The 15,775-nt window shown below is 37.4% G+C and overlaps 1 protein-coding gene across 1 annotated transcript in view; it reads right to left on the bottom strand.

Moving 5' to 3' along the window:
• The window catches only part of arhgef18b (rho/rac guanine nucleotide exchange factor (GEF) 18b), a gene marked incomplete at its 5' end in the record, with an annotated part of 47,375 nt that overhangs the window by 3,842 nt on the left and 27,758 nt on the right, over positions 1-15,775 (bottom strand). The window contains 10 exons of the mRNA XM_016282671.1: positions 8,413-8,892; positions 11,750-11,797; positions 12,059-12,121; positions 12,666-12,784; positions 13,109-13,255; positions 13,383-13,568; positions 14,268-14,341; positions 14,432-14,610; positions 14,696-14,772; positions 15,510-15,764. Of these exons, the coding sequence (XP_016138157.1) occupies positions 8,413-8,892; positions 11,750-11,797; positions 12,059-12,121; positions 12,666-12,784; positions 13,109-13,255; positions 13,383-13,568; positions 14,268-14,341; positions 14,432-14,610; positions 14,696-14,772; positions 15,510-15,764 (1,628 nt within the window). The remainder of the gene's footprint in view (positions 1-8,412; positions 8,893-11,749; positions 11,798-12,058; positions 12,122-12,665; positions 12,785-13,108; positions 13,256-13,382; positions 13,569-14,267; positions 14,342-14,431; positions 14,611-14,695; positions 14,773-15,509; positions 15,765-15,775) is intronic.

Below are 15,775 nucleotides of genomic sequence, written 5' to 3'. Positions count from 1 at the left end.
GGTCATATGATGCGATTTCAAATTTTTTTTCTTTTGAAGTGTTACAAGCTCTTGGTGCATAAAGAAGATCTGTAAAGTTGCAAAGACTAAAGTCTCAAATCCAAAGTGATATTCTTTATAAAAGTTTGGCGCGATGCAACGCGTAAAGTCATTATAATCCATAATTATGTCCCCACTGGATGCAACAAATGGGTTTTAATGTTTTTGTCTCATTGCTCCGGCCGCACAGGGCATCACAGTATGGTGAGGGGCGTAACATTTCCGTCACACGCTTGAGGTATTCGGCCAATCACAACGCACTGGATAGCTGGCCAATCAGAGCACACCTCGCTTTTCAGACCGATGAGCTTTGTAAAAATCGACGCGTTTCAGAAAGGCGGGTCGTAAAGGACAAACAATAATGTACAGTATGTGGAAAATAATGTTTTTTTTAACCTTAAACCGCATAAACATTTCATTACACCAAATACACAACATAATGTTCTTTTTAGCAACATATGACCATACAAATAGTACCAACTGCAGAACCTCAAACAACAGACAATATTGTTGCAATAAATCACTTGTCTTCAACTGTTATTCATTACTTGTAAATTACTTTGGATGAATGCATCTACTAAATAAAGCAAGCATAAATTACATATTTTGGGCCAAAAGGTTTGTTGAGATGTACCGCCTGCATTTAAATTAAATGTGTTTCAACTCAGATCAGCTTTCATATTTGAGCATGACACGCAGGAAATGCCAAGCTAATGCGCGGTGTAGGAAATACAGTCTGTTGAAGAGTTTTGGATTTACAGGACGAAGCTAAATTTAAAACATATGCTACTTTGCATGCAGAACAAAGACGTTTGATGCGCTCTTAAACACACTTTGTCAACACAGGCATAAAATGTAACACACACTGAAGACAGTACCACATGAAAGGACTACGTTAAACATGAGGTAAAAATTATTAATGCATATCAGCGGCTAACAGTTCGTGAGTGGCCTCCCTTCCAATCCTTTTCCTCCAAAGGACATAGTGTACACTCTTTGGAGGGATAGTCCACCTGGTGCAAGCAAGTCTTGCTCAAGGGCCCAACGGTGATTATGTAATTTTTGGGATGCACCTAGAAGCGAACCTTGAAAATGTACGCAAGGAGTTCAGATAATTAATCGTGAAGTTACCAACACCCTTATTTCACGGAAAAGATTGAATAATCATATAACTGTCCATCACATCTACAGTACTTAAAAGTGTGAAAATGGCCAATCTTCTCCACGCCTCAAAGACGTAATTGAAACTAGAGCCACCCTCCTGAATCTGTACATTATGCTTCTGCAAGTCACAATTACACCCTCATATTTCCATCATTTCACAAAAAATGTTAAGGAGAACATCCAAACATTGGGAGGCGTTCCTCTGGGATCCTCAATCATCTAGAGCAGTGGTTCTCAACCACATTTCTGAAACCCACCCAACGCTGCATTTTGCATGTCTCCTTAAAGCGGTCCTATTATGCTGTTTCACTTTTTCAACTTTAGTTAGTGTGTAATGTTGCTGTTTGAGCATAAAAAAAATCTGCAAGGTTACAAAGCTCAAAGTCCACTCTGAAAGGATATATTCTCTTTAATAGAAAACCTTTCAGGAATTACAACAAACGGCCCGTTCGGATTACAGCATGCTTCTTCTGGATAATGTGAAGTCACAATATCACTCATTTAAATAATCCCCACCCACAGAATAAGCAAAAAAGGGGCGAGGCCTGGTTGAGCAGCACTAGAGAAGACGAATAAGAGCGGCTTTAGTAGCGTGCTGTAGCCATGAAAAAAAGAGACGCCGTTTCTTCCACCTGGTTCCAAATCCCCTTTATTTGTGCTTGCAAAGGTTCTGCACAATCCTCGTGTTTGTAAACCTTTGCAGGGTGAGCAGATGAAACTTGCAGTTGCGGTAAGGGGTGTGTCATTTCCGCAGCAAGCACCAAGCGGTTCGCCAATCACAACACACCGGGCCAGCTAACCAATCAGAGCACATTTCATATTTCGGAAACAAGAACTAAACAGGTTGTTCAAAACAGACTGCTGCAATAATGTAAAATATGTAAAAAATAATGTGTTTTTTAGAACAATCAAGCATGAAAATCTATTAATAAAACCAATTCAAGACTTTGTAAAAGGGAATAATATAAAAGAAAATGGGCTTCAGGAACATGGCTGGAAAACACTGATATAGAGCTTACATATACACTGATATAGAGCAGTTTCCCAACCCTGATCCTGGAGGCACCTCAACACTACACATTTTCAAACTCTTCCAAACCTCAAAGCAGGTGTAATGGAAACAAGTGCCTCACTCCGTTCACTATGCTTCTGCAAATCATAATTGCACCACCTTGTTTCTTCTACATATTTTCAAACGCTTCCCAAATCAACTCATCAGCTCATTAGTAGAGACTCAAAGACTTAAATGGATGGGTCAGATAAGGAAGACATCCAAAATGTGTGGTGCTGGTGTGTCTCTCCAGGAACAGGGTTGGGAAACACTGATCTAGCGGTTAGAAAAGGCTAAACTTCTCCAACTGGCCCGGGGCGACATCATCTTGAACCATCACACAGCATGGCCTTTGCGTAGCATGAGTAGTTTTCCAAAACGCTGGGATCCCAGCATAGATGCTCGATTGTTTCCAGTCCTTAAGGTGCTTTCAGTAAATATAAGGTTTCCAGAGCGTTAAAAATGCAAGGGGTGTGCAAGGTTTTCGGCACAAAGACTTGACTGACATCACATAAACAATTAAGATTGGCCGAATTCCAGCGCTGGTATTAATGAAAGGGTGCTGGCAGGTAATTATACGTTGCGGTTTTCCCAACTCAAGACTTCCCTGGATACTTCAAGCAACTTTTCATTTGGAGAAACTCTGCTGTGCACGGGCTAGTTGGAAGGGCTCGCTGCTGGAAACGTGGCTCTTAAATCATGGTGCTAAATACCTGTTTCTGAAGGGTTGTTTTGGGTGTTTTTACCTCACAACGAAGCATCACAAATACAGACTCCCTGGAAACAGGAATGTGGAATATATAAATCTTTCAAAAGCAAAGTATACGCGGCCATAAAAAGTTGCCTTCTTTGTAACCAGAGGTCAAAGTTGAGCATATATGAATATATATGAGAGAGAGAGAGAGAGAGAGAGAGGGGAACGTTATCTTAAGAGATGAGCCACGGTTTAACAAACAGAAGTGACTAAAGCAGTAACAAAGGAACAGGTCTCGGCCAGGTCAAACAACCCCCAAATATGTGGTAAAAAAAAAAAAATGGTAGAAATAAATCAAAAGCTTTGCCACTAAAGAGCCGATTCATGTTCATATGTAACCCAGCAGTGAAAACACACCTGGCTGTGGCTGTTTGATTTTGAACCATACATTTTAAATGCACATTCCTCCTACTATAAAATGACTGACACTGATGCTGACTGATCCTGGCTAGATTGCATTTAGTTTGGTCACTGCCTATTAAAACCGCTAACGTCACGGCATTACGGCCATTAGGAAAGTTCTCCATTTATGTTAGTTCCACATGCACGTTTGAACGGAAGCTAAAAGGCGCCTTGTCCGGCTCCTTAGATGTTCTTTTCTGAGTAATCTGTCAAAATAAAGGGGTTAGTCATCAAGTTTGTTCATGTGAACGGACAGACAGGCTATGGCGCTCAAATCAGTTTAATGTGATTGAAGGAAAGCACGAAAACATCAGAGTTTGATGAAAAACAGATGATGGAGCCAGACAAACTGTGTGCAAACGAACAAAAAATGCTAAATACAAAGTACATATTTATATTTTCTGGTTGTTCACCATGATTTTAGTGTGTTGTGATTAGGGATGTCAACGATTAATCGATGATCGATTAATTGTCGATAAGAGATGCAATCGATTAAAGCTATCGATGGTTGATTAAGCTATTTAATTTTGGGCTGCATGCGGCTCATGCGCAAAACACGTGTGAGTGACTGTGACGGTATATAAATGCATCATCATTCATCCATAATGTCCAAATTAAGCTTTTAATGTGATTTAAACTTTAAAAAGTACATTAAAATAGAAACAACACAAAGTTCTTCAACATCGAAAGCAATAGAAATGTTGTATCTAATTTCCCCAGATAATTGTTTCATATCGTGTGCTTTGCAGGGCTGCGGAACAAAGGACAGATAGGATATTCGTTACTACAACTTGTTAATTTGTGGCCACTGTCCACGTTTAATTTTGTTCCTTAAATTCTTAATTCATTGCCATGAAATCTTGCCGCATGTTTATCACAGTAAGAGATGCGAAAACGGTGATAAAAAGTGAATGACAATAAAATAAACCTGCGAAATTAGAGGGTTAGATGGTGAGGATTTAGGAAAAGAAACAATGCCTAAATATTATTGAATTTGTGGAAATTCGTGACCAACCGGCAAACCAGAACAAAGCCGCGTAAATGGGCTTGAACGACATCCAAAAGCATGGTCGCGATGTAACATTTTCCAGCTAACCAATTATTCCTCTAACAAACAAAGCTTTTATACCACACTTGTCATAATCAGAGCTTATAATTGGTAAATAAATTATTGCTGGATTCAAAACAGCAATTAACAGGCACTCTGATCGACACGGACAATACGGTTTCACGGAGCATTCAATGGTGTCACTAAACCGTGATGCCACAATAAGCAACGTTCACAAGGTTCTGCATGGACCTAACTATAGTGCACAAGGTTTTCAAGCCCTGAAACAACATGGGATGCTTTAAGGAAAATGTAGCCTATAGCCTATGTAATTAATAGGCCTAAAATAAAAATAACACTTTGTTTTCATAAAAATAAATAAATACATTTAAAAAAAAAAGCAAAATATATCTGACTTAATTAAGCTAACAGATTCAAAACAGAAGTGTGGCGTTCCATAAACAAGTTCACGGAAAGGACAGGATGACAACACGCATTCTGTTTGTTTGCTTTATTTTACAAAGCACAAATCTTCTGTTTTTATTGTGAGTGTGCAAAAATAAAAGTAAACACTTTTGTGGATTACATCTTACTCCAAAAAGTTATGTTTTCGCTGTTCGATCGCGCCGGCGCCTTGCACGCACACACACACACACACCACATATTCTAGCTGTTGTGTTGTTTGTCTCAATAACCAGTCTGTATAGTTGATATCTCAACTTTATTAACACACTCTCGACTACATGATTGCTCTCTTAACTCTCGCGATCACCCTCTCATTCCCACCCCTTGTTCTTGCAAGATCACTACACTAGCAATTCATATTTACATCGCAGTCTGTTCATTATCAAAATAAAAGTCAACCAAACATATAAAAGGCTACACTGGTCAGTTTAAATAGACCATAGTATACCGGTCCACTCTGCTGTTAAGGACGTTTCTGCTCATGTGAAGAGGATGATCTTTTCCGTCTATAGGCGAATGCGTGTAAAGTACAAGCCTAGTTTACATTATAAATAATAGTTTAACATTCAAATACATTGCGAATATGGAAACATTTGGATTTGTGCCGAATGAAAAGTGAGCAATAACCTCCAAATACATCTAGCCAAACCTGCGCTCGCACTGTCTCGTATGCATGCAAGCATGCACTGTCACGATCTAATGCACTGTAAATGCCGGATTTTTAAAAACCAAATAGGCCTACTGGAACGCAACAATTCAAAATCTGACATTTTCCGGAACAGGATCCAGCAGGATCAAATTAAGTACTGGTCATAATACTCACATAATAATGTTTGATGTGAGCAACAGTGTGTTTTGCTGCAGCAGCGCCGATGGAAGTGGTTCACTGACTGCGCAGCACAGCCACACGCGCCACAGTTACATTTGGGATAATATTATTTTAAATGCCATAATGTCAGTAGAAAAAATTGCAATGGTTTTTTTAAATACAACGACGAGCACCACTAAACCATTTAAAGAGGCGTGTTCAGCGGTCTCCTTGATGGGATATGAAACAGTCAACAAAGTGAAATGATCTCAAACGAGCGCTCTTCATTTTATCAAATAATCATATTAATCACACTTACTCATTTTACAATCCGGCCACTAGCATGTTATTCAGACTAAAACTCCTTTAATTCGGGTGAGAAAGCGGGTTTGTGTGTGTGTGTGTGAGAGAGAGAGAGAATGAGAGAGGATGTGCAAAAGCCTCTCTCTCACTCTCAGTCATGCCTTTGACTGCGTGCCGCTGCAATAGACGCATTTTGCAGCATTAAGGTTAACGATTAATCGATCGTTAATTTAAACTACGATCGATCATGGAAATTATCGAAAATTTACATCATTAGTTGTGATCTCTGGGATGGTTTCAGTACTGCTGAGAGCTAGAAATCACACAATATGTGGCTTTTGTTAAATGCTGTTGGACACAGAGACTGGCTTTTTTTGTGAGCCAGTTAAGACTGCTCAAACAACACTTGTCCGTGCTTTTTCCCCCAGAGAGCTAGCTGGGTAATTTAGCAGGCTCATCAGCAAACAGGTAGGGCAGGGTAGCAGGTAGATTAGCAAAGCCTCTGCTATGTAACCTCACAGTGCCACATTGTTCCCTTCGATTGTACTGGCACAGCTGAGCTGAAAAGAGAGTGTGGGAAAGGCAGATGCTCTCAGCTGGCACACCTACACCTAGAAATTTTAATGACATGTTAAACAAATCATTTTTGCTTGGTTGGAACAGCAGCTACGCTAACTATGTTTGTATTTGTTTCTCAGTTTTTTTGCCATGGGATAACTAGGATTTACACAAGCTTCAGTCTGGATCCAGAACACCTGAGAAGAGATGATGCAACCCCTCAGAGGACCTCAGATGATGCCAACCCTGAAACAACTTACAGAACTACCACATTTTGCTATAAGTTTGATTGCATCATATAATAATTGCTGTTAATATTATTCATCGTCTGTTTTATTACGTCTTATATTGATTTTTCCGTACTGCTGGTTCGTCTGGTCAGAGGAGAACTGGCCCCCCGACTGAGCCTGGTTTCTCCCAAGGTTTTTTTCTCCATTCTGTCACCGATGGAGTTTTGGTTCCTTGCCGCTGTCGCCTCTGGCTTGCTTAGTTGGGGACACTTCATTTCCAGCGATATCGTTGACTTGATTGCAAAGATATTATTTAAACTGAGCTGGATGTTGACATCACTGAATTCAATGATGAACTGTCTTTAACTGAAAAATTTGTGTTTACTATTGTCATTTTGCATTATTGACACTATTTTCCTAATTTATGCTGTTCAGTTGCTTTGACACAATCTGTATTGTTAAAAGCACTATATATATATATATAAAGGTGACTTGACACTAAAAAGGAGCACAGAGGTGACATCATGCTAATTTCATGTATGCCAGCTCCCATTTCCTTGAATAGCTGGGCGATGTATCAAATATTCATGACAGAGTTGAGTTCGACTTCTAACTTCATTGTTGCAAAGTTCAATTCATTTCTGAAATTCAGTTCAAACTGTCCATTTCAATTAATTGATTCAGACGGTACTATTAAAAACATTAATGCAAATAAATATTAATACTTATTACCACATTCTTATATTGATACATAATTTATATTCTATTTTAGAATTGATATTACATATAATTTCTGATTATAAAAAAACAAGACATTACAGAGTAAAACCATAAATCAAGATATATATTGAATATTGTTAAAAGGTTGTAAAAGTTTTTTTTATTCAGCAAGGACACATTAATTGATCAAAAGTGAAAGTAAACTTTTTTTTTTTTAACTTTCTATTAATCAAAGAGCCCTGAAAAGAAATTACGGTTTCCACAAAAATATTAAGCGTATTAAGCAATGTCCTTCAGAAATCATTTTAATATGCTGATTTACTGCTCAAGAAACGTTGCTATCAGTATTAAAACACTGATAGCAACATTTCTTAAGCAGTAAATCAGCATATTAAAATGATTTCTGAAGGATCATGTGACACTGAAGACTGGAGTAATGATGCTAAAAATTCAAAAATATAAAATATATTTTTATACATTTAAAATATATTTTAAAAAAATAAGTTGTTTTAAATTATTTTTTTCATAATATTACTGTATATATTACTGTAAATATTAAGCCTGTAAATTATAAACCCCAGACTAAGAATTCAAAATCAAAACGGTCCAAATTTTTTACTATGATTAAAAAAAAAAAAAAAAAAAAAAAGCTTTATGATTTAAGTGACCTTTTTTGGAGAGCAATGAAAATGAAAACCCTATTTGGACCTATTATTAACTTGTCTGAATGAACATAAGATAGTTTAGTAGTTTCAGCATGTACTGCCATCTAAGGGAACCACGACTCATGTGGAGACAGATAGTAAGTGTTACATTATACTGACGAGGTAAAAAAAAAGGAAACCGGTCTAGAATCATATGGCATCTCACCTGTCCAACTTCCTGTGCATACAGTGCTGCCGTATTTGGCACAGTGTTGTGCTTCTTCAACTTCCTCTGTTGCTCTAACCGCTCTCTCTCTTTCTCAACAGCACGTGTGGACTCTCTCAGCCTCTCCAGGTCTTGCTGGTACGTCTGCCTTTGCCTCTCGAGTTCCTGCCTCTCCTCGGCCAAACGCAGCTCCAGTCGCCGACACTCCTCCTCCCGCTCCTTCAGCCGCTGCTCAGCCGCCTCCGCCTGCCGCCGCTGCTTCTCCCGCTCCCGTTCCCAGCGCGCCTGCTCCTGCCGATGCTGGCTCTGCAGCCTCTGGAAGTTGGCGAGCTCCTCGCGGTGCTTCTCCAAGTTGCGCTGCTTTTCCTGCTCCAGGAGCACGTCTGTGCCACGGTTCCGGCTGCCGGGACGTTCCCGCTCGGCGGTGAGGAGAGAAGCCCGCTGGAGCTCAATGTGGCTGTCCTGCTGAGAGATTATGGCCTGAGGGGGGAAGGAGACAGAAAGGACTTGATGTTTGGATAGTTGTTAAGAGCTTCCTGGTAACTAAGGCTTAGTTTAGCAAGTGTTGTGTACTTTCAGATGCTTCTTCTTGTATTTGCTCAAACAAGATTTGTGTACGGTATTGTAAGGTGCTTTGGTAAAGTGTCTGGTAAGAATGTAAATTTCATGAAATGTAAACAAAATAAAAGAACAAAGCAGCAAGCAAGAATGCAACTGAAAGGACAACAGAAAAAATGAACAAAAAAGGCCAAAAAACAAACAAACCAAAAAAAAACACAAAAGCTCAAAACAACAAACAAAAGAATAAAGGGGGGGGGGGGGGGGAGAATTAAATAAATAAACAAAAAAAAACTAAATACAGAAAGAAATGAAACCAAAACCAAAAGAAAGCAAATTAAAGGACAACTGAAAGGACAAAAGATAGGAAAAATAAACAAATAATGAACAAAAGATGAAAAGAAAGAATGGGCTGTCATAAAAACAAACTAATGATAAAATCAACAAGAGAGAATTTTTTTTTTGCAAAAGTAAAAAAAAAAAAAATATACAGATTGTAAACAAAAACTAAAATGGCAAATAAATAAAAATAACAAATGAAAGAAAGAAATGAAAGAAAATCTAACAGAAAAATAAAACAAGAATGACAAAGAATGAAAGAAAAAAAAGAACAAAAGACAAGGAACAAATAAAACGACCAAAAGAAAACTAAAGAAAATTAAAGAGAATTAAACAAACAAAAAGAAAAAACAAAAGAAAAAAAAATACAAGACTGAAAAGACAAAATAATAAACAAACAAAGAATAAGACAGTAAGAACTAACAAAACGAATGAAAGAAAAAAAAAAAAGCATAAATGAAAGAGAATGAAACAAACAGAAAAAGAAAAAAATAGAACAAGAGTGAAAAAGAACAAATACGACAGCAAGAAGAGAAACAAAAATTAAAGAAAACGGCATAAACAAAAGAGAATGAATAACAGAACAAGCAAAAATTTTAATAAAAAAAATAAGAGCAAATGGACACAAAAGAAAGCAAAACTGACAGAAAGAACAACCAAAAAAATTTAAATAAAATGAAAGAACAAAATGAAATGAAAAAGAACAAGAACAAATGAACAACAGAAGGAGCAACAGAACAAATTAAAAGAATGAACAAAAGAACAAATGAAAACAAGAGAATGGACTAATGCACACAAGAAATGTAGTTGTTGTTTAAATACAATGACAGATGTTGTGAACACCTGAACAAGCAAATGAGCACAGCATGAGAACCCCCGATTCCTCTAAAGCAGATCTTGTCATGATTACAGGATGCATGTGGCTGAGGTTATGAGTGAGACGTGAGTGTGGTCATTCTGTTGTACCTGTAAACTGTACAGCCTCTGGGACAGCAGCAGCACTCGCTTATAGAACTGGAAAAACAGGAAGACAAGGGCAACATTACTGGCAGGATGATTCAATATTCAGAGGCATTATTCTCACGAGACGAGACACAATGCCACATTCCTGCCAAGTGAAGTATCGCTGCATTAACAGCCGATTAGGTGCGGTGAACGCAAAGGTTACCATCTAAAATATGTATTGAGAGGGGTGTGAGAAATAATATGTGCCTTTTATCTCATGGGAAACAAAGTGAGCCGTAATCGCCAATCCAATCCGATGTGCGCTCTTACCTCTGATTCTGGAAATTTACAGGTGGACCACATTTTGTGCAAGCCGGATGAGAAGGCCTCATCCTGAGAGAGACGACAGATTAAAATTTATTAAAAACATTTCAATCGGATAACATCATGTATATCAACGTTTGCTAAGAAAAGCCCCCAAGCGAAGACAATTCAAAGACATTATCATGGTAGTTGAGTAATGCATTACTTTATTGTAGCAAGCATTATAGAAAAAAAGTGTAACATTTTTATTACTGAACTTTAATTTCCTTGATTAATAATTCTTTACTGTATTTAAATTATATCCTTAGAATTAATCTCACTAGTAGGTATTATATACATTGCTAGATAGTTTATTTATAAAATTAGATTATGTATTAAACTATAATTTTTATAAACATAAATTACTATATTTACTACAATAATATAATAAATATTATAATATATAATCATATAATATAATCATCATATAATTATCAGATCTATAGCTTGACAGTGACTGGTATGCAAAAGAAAACTAAAGAAAATTAAAGAGAATTAAACAAACAAAAAGAAAAAACAAAAGAAAAAAAAATACAAGACTGAAAAGACAAAATAATAAACAAACAAAGAATAAGACAGTAAGAACTAACAAAACGAATGAAAGAAAAAAAAAAAAGCATAAATGAAAGAGAATGAAACAAACAGAAAAAGAAAAAAATAGAACAAGAGTGAAAAAGAACAAATACGACAGCAAGAAGAGAAACAAAAATTAAAGAAAACGGCATAAACAAAAGAGAATGAATAACAGAACAAGCAAAAATTTTAATAAAAAAAATAAGAGCAAATGGACACAAAAGAAAGCAAAACTGACAGAAAGAACAACCAAAAAAATTTAAATAAAATGAAAGAACAAAATGAAATGAAAAAGAACAAGAACAAATGAACAACAGAAGGAGCAACAGAACAAATTAAAAGAATGAACAAAAGAACAAATGAAAACAAGAGAATGGACTAATGCACACAAGAAATGTAGTTGTTGTTTAAATACAATGACAGATGTTGTGAACACCTGAACAAGCAAATGAGCACAGCATGAGAACCCCCGATTCCTCTAAAGCAGATCTTGTCATGATTACAGGATGCATGTGGCTGAGGTTATGAGTGAGACGTGAGTGTGGTCATTCTGTTGTACCTGTAAACTGTACAGCCTCTGGGACAGCAGCAGCACTCGCTTATAGAACTGGAAAAACAGGAAGACAAGGGCAACATTACTGGCAGGATGATTCAATATTCAGAGGCATTATTCTCACGAGACGAGACACAATGCCACATTCCTGCCAAGTGAAGTATCGCTGCATTAACAGCCGATTAGGTGCGGTGAACGCAAAGGTTACCATCTAAAATATGTATTGAGAGGGGTGTGAGAAATAATATGTGCCTTTTATCTCATGGGAAACAAAGTGAGCCGTAATCGCCAATCCAATCCGATGTGCGCTCTTACCTCTGATTCTGGAAATTTACAGGTGGACCACATTTTGTGCAAGCCGGATGAGAAGGCCTCATCCTGAGAGAGACGACAGATTAAAATTTATTAAAAACATTTCAATCGGATAACATCATGTATATCAACGTTTGCTAAGAAAAGCCCCCAAGCGAAGACAATTCAAAGACATTATCATGGTAGTTGAGTAATGCATTACTTTATTGTAGCAAGCATTATAGAAAAAAAGTGTAACATTTTTATTACTGAACTTTAATTTCCTTGATTAATAATTCTTTACTGTATTTAAATTATATCCTTAGAATTAATCTCACTAGTAGGTATTATATACATTGCTAGATAGTTTATTTATAAAATTAGATTATGTATTAAACTATAATTTTTATAAACATAAATTACTATATTTACTACAATAATATAATAAATATTATAATATAATCATCATATAATTATCAGATCTATAGCTTGACAGTGACTGGTATGACAGTTTAAAACTGACAAAAGTGAATTTCCTGCCCAGACCATCTGATGCCACTCCTCTCGTTTAGTAAACACAGGCATGTTCCCATCATCTGTGGGACAAATGCCTGCATGAGTGTTCTCTCACCCGCACATCCCGGTCCTGACATGTGTACACCTCTTTGAGCTGTGGATCAGAGCTGGCCCGTTGACTCCTGTCCCTGGACCTGCCGGCTGCTCCGGGAACCTTCTTCTTAATACTGCCGTCTGATTTAACATACAAACACACCTGATTTACAAACTTATACTGGAGAGGTACATAGTGGACCTGCACAAACCAACCATATTCTATAACACATGCCAGGAGGGTTGTGTGTAATTAAGCTTAAAAAAAAAAAAAATGCATCTTGCCTTCTGCATAGTACAAATAGTATGTGAATTGGGATGAACGGCTTTTAAAAATGCAATGAATATGGATAAAAAGATTTGAAATTATGTAACGATAATGAGTCTCAAGTTACAATCCTGCCAGCTAATCCCCATTAATGCAACATGTATAATCAGTGTCTAATCACATGTATTGACTCTTACTTGTAGACAGTTTGCTAGGAATGCTATCGTAGCCGCTAAAGGTGTCTGCTCTGCGTGGCAGCAAACTCAAGGACGGACTCTGGTTCCCCTCAGTCTGTGGAGATGCTTCCCGAGCTCCAGATGCAAGGAGGTTCTGCAGGTTCTCCGCTACAGAAACAGAGATCCGCTTCAATAACTACATTTAGTTCTCTAATAATCTAGTTTACTAGCAGGTGCAAGATTACATCATGATGCCAATGCTTGGCACAAAAACTAACTCAGCCTGATGTGTTACCTTCAGTAATGGCTCCTTTGAGCAGCTGCTCCCCCTGCTGGAGGTCCGAGGCGTCGCCCCGCAGCAGCAGGCGGGAGCGAGAGCTGGTGTCCTCTAGACCGGCCACAGATTCAGCCAGCTCTGCAAACAACTGCAGCTTCTCCGTGAGGCTCTGGACGATCTGAGCATCCTTCAACGTCAGGCGATCTACAGAAAATGAGTCCCAGATGGAGGGAAATGTGTTAGAGACAAAATCATTGATGGAATTTAAATTATTTTAAACAGAAGAACATTATAAATGTCATAGCACAACATAACGCAAGAAACCATATTTTTGTGGAAAACTTTTTTTTTTTTTCCAGGATTCATTGATGAAAAGTTCAAAATAACAGCATTTATTAAATATGTTAAATATTTTATATTTTAACAAATTTGGTCACTTTTAATCAATTCAATGCGTCCCTGTGGAATAAAACTATTTTAATAAAACTAACTTTCTTTAATAAAATTTTTTACTGACACTAAAATAAACTTTTTTTTTAAATTATAATTAACAAACATAACTATACATTTATACAAAAACACACACACACATATTTTTAATATTACTATATATTATATTAATACATTTATATTATTATTAATATAAATTTTAAATATTATAAATATTGTAATATACTAAACTATATATGATATGTATAATACATATTATAAGCATATGAGCTTAAAATACTTATTTTTGACAAAAGATACAAGATTTCAGTATGAAAACGCAAGTGTGCCCTCTAGTGACAAAAGATCCTTCAAAGCTCACTAAACAAAAAACCACCACACATTATCAAAATTAGCAGAAAAACAAAACAAAATTGTCCTTACGAAAGAGACAAGCCACTTATGGTGTTTTACCTTGAAACTCTCGGAACCGGGCGACTCTGGCTTCTTCTTCCTCACTAAACAATCTCTCTTCGATATGTGGACAGCTGATGGACAGAAACCGAGGAGGAAAATTTAAAAAAAAATACAGACAGAAGTAAATACAGACACATATGTGATTATAGACAGACACACACCTCTCCACGGCCTGACGAATGTGGGTGATCCATGTGTTGCGGTCTTCTTTTGAGCTTGTGTGGATTTCGTACATCTCAGGTTCGTTAGATGAGGCGCAGATGAGGAACATGGCCCGCTCCTCGTGTGCCACCTCACGCACAATCAACTTCTGCAGTGAAATAACGGAAGGCTTGTTGTCCTAGCGGAAAACAAACACGGATGAGTGCATTCAGATGAACAATTTCTCATCTTGTGTAAACTGAAAACAAAGTGCTTGTACTCACCACAGTCGAGAACACAAATCTCTGGTCCTTTTCTTGCAACAAGATGAGAACATCAGTAAGAAGTAGAGCTAGAATATCTGCAACGGAAGAATCCCAAATTTCAACTTTGAGTCAAACATATGGAAGCCCGTTTCCGCCACTAAATAAAAATATATAATTCTGTAAGTCATAATAATGAGAAACTAAGTCATTATTATGAGAAACTAAGTCATAATTGTAGCGAATTTAGCTCATGGGGAAGAGTGAAAAATTTAAGGGGGTCTGAATACTTTCTGTACCCGCTGTGTGTGTGTGTGTGTGTGTATATATATATATATATATGAATGAGATGGCAAGAAAAAATATATTTCAATGCCTTTTTGCATTCTGTCTTAAAACAATTGCATTCTCTTACAAAACATTCGCGCTCTTTTGCAAAAGTATTGCTTTCCCTTGAGAAACCTTGCGTTCTATCTTAAGACTATTGTGTTCTCTCTATTGAAGCAATGTGTTCTCTTAAAATTGTTGCGTTCACACATAACATTTGGGTTCTTTTGCAAAGCCATTACATTCTCTCCCAAGAAATGTTGTGTTTGCTTGCAAAACATTTGCGCTCCCAAGAAATTCTGCATTCACTCACAAAAGCACCGAAGTATAATTTTTCCTCTTTCTTCATATTATTTACATCACAAAAGTTTTGCAAGCAAATGCAAAGTTTTTCAGGGGAATGCAAAAGTTCTGCAAGCGAAAATACTTTTAAGTACTTGGGGGAACACAAACCCTGTCCCTTGATGGGCTCCGTACTTTTGCATGGAAATTGTGGTTCTCATAATACCTTTGAGTCGACCAGATGCAGCTTTCCAGTTGACCATGCCCTCGTACAAGAGCTTGCGGCGGCCCTGAGAAAGGTCCTCCTTCCGGAAAACACGTCCGTCTTTGATTTTCCCCAGCGACTTGGGCTCCATCTTGGAGACGACATCCCTGAGCCGCGCTTCCTTCTCATAGAGACTGACCTGGGCGTCCACCTGAACGATGGCATCTTTGATTAGACTGAGAGCCTGTGCTAATCCTTCATGTTCCTCTGTCCCGGCTGGAATGAGA

The sequence above is a fragment of the Sinocyclocheilus grahami genome, unplaced genomic scaffold, assembly GCF_001515645.1.
Source record: "Sinocyclocheilus grahami isolate Dianchi unplaced genomic scaffold, SAMN03320097.WGS_v1.1 scaffold163.1, whole genome shotgun sequence".
Classification (NCBI taxonomy): domain Eukaryota; kingdom Metazoa; phylum Chordata; class Actinopteri; order Cypriniformes; family Cyprinidae; genus Sinocyclocheilus; species Sinocyclocheilus grahami.
The sequence above is the reverse complement of the archived record's forward strand: the minus strand, read 5'-3'. Positions and strand labels throughout refer to the sequence as shown.